Source organism: Hyposmocoma kahamanoa, unplaced genomic scaffold, assembly GCF_003589595.1.
Source record: "Hyposmocoma kahamanoa isolate Upper Pololo Valley unplaced genomic scaffold, ASM358959v1 215, whole genome shotgun sequence".
In the NCBI taxonomy this organism is placed as follows: domain Eukaryota; kingdom Metazoa; phylum Arthropoda; class Insecta; order Lepidoptera; family Cosmopterigidae; genus Hyposmocoma; species Hyposmocoma kahamanoa.
Genome location: NW_020653736.1, coordinates 926768 through 934779, shown reverse-complemented (window position 1 = coordinate 934779; position 8012 = coordinate 926768). Strand labels below are relative to the sequence as shown.

Sequence of the window (8012 nt, the reverse complement as noted above, 5' to 3'; positions counted from 1 at the left end):
GCGTTTCTGTACGACAAAGATTGCGTCATTACCCCAATGCAAAATGCCGTATACCATTAAACTATGAAAAAAAACCGAAGGAAACCAATCTGGCGGTTTGACGTCTGAAAGTTTTCGTATTTTTTATCGCGTACACTGCAGAGCTGAGCCGTTTTGATAACTTACTTATACGTGGACCCCCATTGCAACTTAGCATCTAACATTATACCTAGAAATACAACTATGTACAAGATTCAGTTTTTCGTTTCTAACTATAATGTTTGTAGCCATCTGTCTAACATTTGGTAATGTAAATTTCACACAATTAGTTTGGTTCTCATTAAGAAGTTATTAATTGCAAGCCAATTAGATATAGCGTTGTTCACATCGTTGCAAAATAATTGATAGTATTCATCATACATGAGTAACTTATTAATTTTATTTTAACTTTCAGAACATGGAATACTACCTGAAGAATCTACGGACACCGCAGACTTAATTATCTTCATTGACAATTTATTCGACTCACTCAATGGAAGTCAAAATAATTCGAGGAGGCGATCTGGAAAGGATTTACTTCAAAATGTAACTCCAATGTCAAAACACATTGAGGTTTGGTTACAGGCCAAAAGAGTTTTAAAATCAATGAGATTTGTGACTTCGAATGGAAACACCGGTAGTGTTCCCTCTATAAATAATTGGGGAAAAACAATTGAAAATATGCTAATTTTGCGGAACACGCTTTTTTCTAATTATAACGTCAAATCCTTTTGGTGTAGACATTTAAACCAAGATCCCTTGGAGAACTTTTTTGGCAGTGTACGTAGCCATGGAGCAAGAAATAATTCTCCAACTTGTGCTGCTTTTGAGGCAGCGTTTGCATCACTGTTAGTAAATAACATGAGTAGCAATTATAGTCCTGGCTCCAATTGTGAAAAAGATTTATGTTCAATGTTTGCGTCATTTGATGAAATATTTTTTTCAAAAAATAAGACTCCTTTGCAACATTCCCAGACGAATTTTGATGATATAATTTTAAATGAAGAGAATGATGTTATTAAAGATTTTCACATTAAACAAAACAACCCCGTAATAATGGGTCAACTCGAGTATGTAACCGGATACATGTTGCGAAAAACAAAAAAAATTGTCACAAATTGTAAAAAATGTAAAGAATGTTTATACGCCAAAGATCAATTAACAAATAAATATCTCCAGCACAGGGAATATTCAAAGAAGAAAAATTTTTTGACCTATCCAAGTGAAAATTTAACAAAATATTTTTCAGAAATCCAAGACACTCTGTGCTACATTTTAAGAAATAACAGCAACATAAACCATTTAAAAGAATACATGAAAACTGTCTTGTATGTTAATATTAATACCAATTTTTTGCAATGCCAATTTCATCAGAAAGAATTTATTGAATTTACGTTTGATTTCGCCAGCAGGTTTTTTGCATATAATTGGTGTCGAATAACCAATCAAATTTTAAATGGTACCAGCAGAGTCAGTGATTTAGATAAAGAAGACAGTATGCAGAATCTGGCTCTGCTGTACCGCAACAAAAGGCGAAGAAGTACAAATAAAACATGAGTGCTTGTCTCTAGTTCTTAGGTCTTCGCGATTGATACACATAGTGTGAAACTATTTTTCGGATTTAAATCGCGTATATTTGTTTTTCAAACAAACCGACGCTTGACAATCTCAGTCAGCCGTGATCATGGGACCTGTAAAGGTCTCGCTTTACAGGTCCCATGGTCACGGCTGACTGAGATTGTCAAGGCATCAACTTGTTAAGTTCAATATTATTGCAAACTACCTTATTTTTTTGCTATAATTACAATAATTGTGAATTAGTTACCTTACTTTGAATTTTCTAAAGAAACACTTCAATTTACGCTATATCTTTTTACAAAGTCAAAGAATCATTAATTCCAAAGGTAAAGTTAATTTACACTCGAAAACTTAATTTTTTTAAGCTACTGCTCGTTCACTATGCTGCCTTCCCTGAGAAGAACGAGCCAGAAATTCTAGGGATTGCTCTTTTTAAATATACTTAAGTGCTATGTAATACACTTTGAACCAAATTTGTTAAAAAAATTTGAAGCCTACATCGAAAGGAATTGACATGTAATCTTTCCGTCTTTACTAAATTAATTTGTAGATGAATTACGAGGCTATTTATAATTCAATTTATTTATTTCTTTGTGAGGTTAGAAAAGGTGTTACAAAAGTAGCAACCGAAATGACAATTGAACTCCATTTAAATGGAGGATACATATTTCACCTACTGTTTATGTATACTCAACTTTACTATAATTACCTATACACAGTTTGTGACCCTAAAAATAAGTACACTTTGTTTTTATTTATAAATGTTTTTCAAAGCTATAGAAATATTTGCTCATTTCAAATACAAATATGTTCATTATTCTTGAAATTTGCATATTTCGAATTAAAATTACAAATATTTTTTTTGATCTTCGAAAGTTATTTACAAAAATCAAACAATACACCTTAAGAATTTCTCTGGCGTGTCAAAACTGTCAAAGCATATAATATTTTAATATTATTGAGTGATGTTTGTATAATTGTTTTATATTTCATTACATTTGTTTTTGTCATTTGAAAGTTGAAGTTGATTGAGTAAATGTAGGAAAAAATAAATACATGATTTAGATACAAAAATTGTTTCATTTTGAACTATTGATTGCTAAATTTAATATCCATTAAAAAATAAAACCCCTAGGAACCCAGTACAAAGAATGAAAAATAGTATAGATATGTGTATGTACAAGGAAACCATAGTTCCATCGCTAGACACTAGATGGCGTTTAGATACTACATGAGCTGATAACTCTATACCTAGATATACAATGTACTCTTTGGAAATTGGTCGCAATGTTGTTTTTTTTTTTGAATGTTGACCTTTGACCTTGACTGTGACGTTAAGTTTAGTTATTGCAAGTGAAATTAGTGAAAATTATTAGTAGATAAAATCGAAGCGAAATGTCACTCATCATGAGACAAACCAAACCTTAGAGGATGGAAAAAAATATAGTCTAAGAACCAAACGCAAATAATACCGACGTGTTCTAGTAGCATCAAATTAAAGACCCATGTTTGAAGAAATTAACGTTTGAGAGAATTCCGCGTAAAAGAAAGAGATGCACGATTTGTTAGTTTGAAATCAAACAAAATCCAGCTGTTGCTATAAAAACGAATGTTTGAATTTCTTGAAGTTTACGAAACAATTTGGGATTAATTAATAATTTGATTATTTCTGCATAAATCGCTTCAAAGCCATAGGTAAGTAATATATTATATAAAACAACCATGTGAGCTTTTAAATCATAATTATAGCTTATTGTAAATAACTTATTTTACAAGAAGGTATGTGACTCGAGTTCTTTGTTGTAACCGGCTACTATATAAAAACAGATTGTGAAATCATCGTTGTTTAAATATTTGAGGCACCATTTCTTGATAAAAAAGTAATTAAAGCCAGGTGGTTTGAATTCTGAGAATATTATTAAGCTAAATTGAAAGTTTTGTCCATTTGCGGTGTTGCGTTTTTTCTTGGAAGGTTGGTGGGTAATTGTGTCATTCTGCCACAGATTCTGCTTAGGGCTGCGGTCGTGTGTGGTCGTGCAACATGTTTGTCTTCATATTCTGCCTCTATGTAGGCACTACATTGGGATTTTACGTTGATAAAGGTAAGTGTGAACTTTTTTCTTAATATTTGGATTATTATATTACTATTAATAATTTCCATTATTAATTTCCATGAATTAATTTGCCTTGTGTTTGCAATTATTTTTAATTTCATAAGGTCACAAGATCATGCTTCTCTTATGTATAAGTTATCTAAGTTTAGAGTGCCTCATCTGGAGTGCACACGAATTTTAGTTTCTCGGTATCTTTTTCCCTATGTGACTTCCTGACCAGACAGGAATTTAGAGACTAATTTATTCACACAATAAATAACATAAAAATGCTATTACAGCCAGGAATGTGAGGAATGACCGGAATAGGGTGTTCAGGGAGAAATAGTTTTACTGCTTTGTGGGATAAAATTATTTACTTAGAAAACTGAAGTTGGATTTTAAAGTAAATCTAGTGGTACCATGTAAAAAATACAGTAGATAACAACTTTTCACTAAGTAAATTTATGTATTAGTATTTGGAACACCCTATTCCAACCATTAAATAAGAGATAAGAAACATTTTATACTAAAGTGATATTTTGTGTTCTACTTGGGACATCCTTCATTTCTAAATACCAGAGTTGCTTTTAGCGTCTATGTTGTTATTGGTTTTAAATTCTTGAGTTTTATTAAATATGAGGTACAGGTACAGTCAAGAGCACATCAGGCTTGCCACTTTTTATTATACTGCTACGAAAGATAAATGTGTTAGAAAGAGAGTGCACTTTCAACCGATTGGCAAAAATTTTCTTTTAAACCCAATCACTTGAGTACATACTTACTTAAGAAGAAATGATAAAAAATGGTCTTGTATAATTAATAAATATTTCTTTTTTTTTAAATAGAATCTCCTCCACAATGGAATCCAGTCTACACAGTGAAAGGCAACCTTATGATTCCGTATGCTGAACTACTGGAACCTTTTTATGCTTGGTAAGTTGTTTTTTTTTTTCAATGGACATTGTTTATGTTTTTATTACTTTAAAAGTTATTGTTCAATTTTATTGCAGTGAATATTGCAATTCGAATTTAGAATTTTGTGTTAATAGGGCAGTCTGATGTTAAGAATCTACCACAGGGGAGGAGACCATTCGTTCGCGTGCTTGCACAGTTTCCTTTATTTCACATGATTAAAAAAAAATAGTTTATTTTAAATTTGTTCTTACATTGAGTACTTTCACGCTTGTCTCTTCGAGGGGTGGACAGCTTTGAGCTATCTCTATCCACTACACTAAAAAAACTTCTCAATGGAATCAGTCCTAACTCTTGATTGAATCAATTGCAAAGTGGATCCATTGGACTGCCGACCCGAAACACACGTTTTTTTCGCCCTTATTATATGGACATAAAACTATTTCTGACCAAGCGTTAAAATGTTCTATATTGTGACAGCATTTTTATATCAGTTCTTTAATACATACAATTGTAAGTTGTTTTAGTGAATCGCAAAAAATTCGCTGATGCAAATGTCGTGCAACCAAAAACTGTCTCCTATAAATAATTTTGAATTAAAATACATATTGAATCTTCTTTGTCTACATATTGAGCCTTCTTTGAATGACTTTTTTAGTTCTAAATTTAACTGCATTTGTTTTTGGCGCCTTTTCATTGCATACCTTTGTTATTTTGTCATTGTTTATCAGCGGATGGCTTCGTAGTTTTGTACATTGTGTGACTTGTTTAGTAAACACCTAACAGTACCTGTTTTCTTATCCCTCGGCAATCTTCGGATTTCCGAATGCATCCGAATATAAATTAGATTAGTTGGCGCTTCTGCCACTTACAAGGTTTTAATTAGGTTTATCATCTATAATAATTTGAATTCAGAACTAAGGTACGAATAGTTCGAAGGCTAATGGTGCTAGCGAAATTACTGACATATGGGACTTCTTAACTCATGTCTCAGGGTGATGGGCGCAAGGGCAGTGTCTCACAGATCTTTGCGATTCAAATCTCTGAGCGGCCCTGCAACTGTTATGAACAGGTGTATTCCTTACCACCACGCGCACCAGGCTTGTACGTCCCGTTACTATAAAAAAACCATCAGTAATTTTAACGTGGCGATTTAACTATCAGTTGTTTGTAATAGGTTGTATACAAGTCGACATGATGACTATAGTTTTGTGTCCAGGCAAACATTATGTATACAAATATATCGTAAATGGTACAAGGTATCTGGTACATTTACTAACAAGTACTAAAAATCATAATCATCTGATTTAACAGATGTTAACATGTTTTTTTTTATTGTTATGAAACGGCTGTCACTGCTAAATTAATAACCTAACCTCCGGTTAAAAAACCGACCTCCAAGCAGTAAGTTCCGGTTTTGAACGGCATGGGTGCTGGTGAAATTACAGGCACACACAAACACACTGAGACACAACGTTAAGAAGTCCCATGACTGTGGCAGTGCCCCAGTGTAAAATATTTGCGATTTAAAGCTGCAGAGCTTGTACGCCTGGTGGTAAATAGCACGACTTGTTCGTCCCGTCTCTTGTTACCATAAAAAATAAGATAAATATAAAGTATTAAATAAATAGCGCGCACTCAAATGACACTCACAAATTACATCCAAACATGTAGAAATAATTGTAGGCCATAGAAATATTTCACCCGGCCCGGGAATCAAGCCCGGGACCTCGGCGTGGCAGACCAGCTTGGTAACCATTCGGCCACAGGGACAGTTAAAGGTAAAATTGTCTTTAACGAGCCATCGTTTCTGGGCGTTCTTCGTGAATTATAATTTTCTTTTTGTACTAAATAGCACTAAATACCTACATTGCGCAGACGCAGACGTCAAAATAAAGAGTTACGAAACGGACGGAAGGAAAACCGAAAAGTAAAGGAAAAATGAATATGTATGGAATATTACGATTTAAAACAAATCCAGATGTGCACACATGTGCAAAAGAACTACATACAAGAACTTAATTTTTATGTCATTAAGAATAATAAATGAATGTAATGTTCTAATTTTATTTGCTTCTATATTTGCGAGCAATTCACGTCTAGACGCAAGCTCTAAACAACCACCAACCTTACCTCGATGTGATACTTCACTATACAATCCATGCAAAAGAGATTTGTAGAGTTCTGCGAAATCTAGACGTTAACAAAGCTTGTGGACCTGACGGCATGAGTACTGAGGATTTGTGCGCGTGAGTTGACTCCTGTGCTGACGCGTCTCTCAAAACGAGAATAGTTCCAGGATCATGGAAGCTTGCAAATGTGCAACCAGTCCCCAAAAAAGGGCAGTCGCGCCGACCCCTGCATTTATCGACCTATCGCTATTACTTCCATACTCTGTAAGGTTATGCAAAAACTTCAGTATAACAAGCTATCATACCTTGAAACAAACTACCTACTTAGTGATCGTCAATATGGTTTTCGCCGGGGACGATTAGCTGGGGATCTTCTCGTGTATGTTACGCCCTGCGGGGGCTAAGCTATCGAGAGACACGGCGAGGCTCTAGCTGTGTCACTCGATGTCTCGAAGGCCTTTGACAGGGTTTGGCACGCAAGCCTCTAGAGCAAGCTTTTGGATAGTGCGGCTGAATAGGCATCTCCTGGGCGAGCTCGTTCCATCGTAGATCCTGTCTTTGCTCCAGAGCTAGGTAGTGGTCAAGAGCAAGTACATTTAATTAAAAAAAATGCTTATAACAAGTTACAGCGTTCAGGGAATAAGTCTGCAGGGAGTTAATTCCATAGCCGTTCGCCATATAAATGTGGGACCGTAACGCTTCTCGCTTCAATCTTTGGAATATCCACAACATAGGGGTGGAACCCCTAATCTACGTCTAGACTCTCGATGACAGAAAGGTAAATCGCACACTCTCCGTGACAATTTGAAAAAGAATTACTTTAATCGTCATTTCGATTTCGATTAAACGATTATGTGGCCAGAGGTTCGTAATATGAACATTGTTATTTGACAATATAGCAATTTCTTTTCACATATAATTTTTATGACTGAAATACACCTATTTTTTTTTAATTTAATGTTGTTTTATATTTAAATTCATTAATTTAAAAAGCTTAAGCGTCAGTCGTCTCAGTCGACATCACGACTAGAGACGAGAAAAACCGATACTAAACTGTTTATGGAAAAGTAGATATGAGAGATATCATTATATTTGAAAAAATAATCAAGAACTTGGAATAATGAGTAAAAAATCTCTAAAAAGCATGCGTCCAAGGCCATTAAGTAAAGAAAACTTGATACTAGATTAATTCATCAAACATAATATCGGTTTTTAATCAGGCATTTAAGGATTATATATATATATATATATATATATATATATATATATATATATATAT

At 33.9% G+C, this 8012-nt stretch overlaps 1 protein-coding gene across 1 annotated transcript in view; it reads left to right on the top strand.

Annotated features, from left to right (window-relative positions):
- The first annotated feature begins 3599 nt into the window (after positions 1-3599).
- LOC113227755 (counting factor associated protein D) overlaps positions 3600-8012 on the top strand; it is a 22712-nt gene continuing 18299 nt past the window's right edge. The window contains exons 1-2 of the mRNA XM_026460747.1: positions 3600-3698; positions 4535-4622. Coding sequence (XP_026316532.1) covers positions 3638-3698; positions 4535-4622 — 149 coding nt within the window. The 5' untranslated portion in view covers positions 3600-3637. The remainder of the gene's footprint in view (positions 3699-4534; positions 4623-8012) is intronic.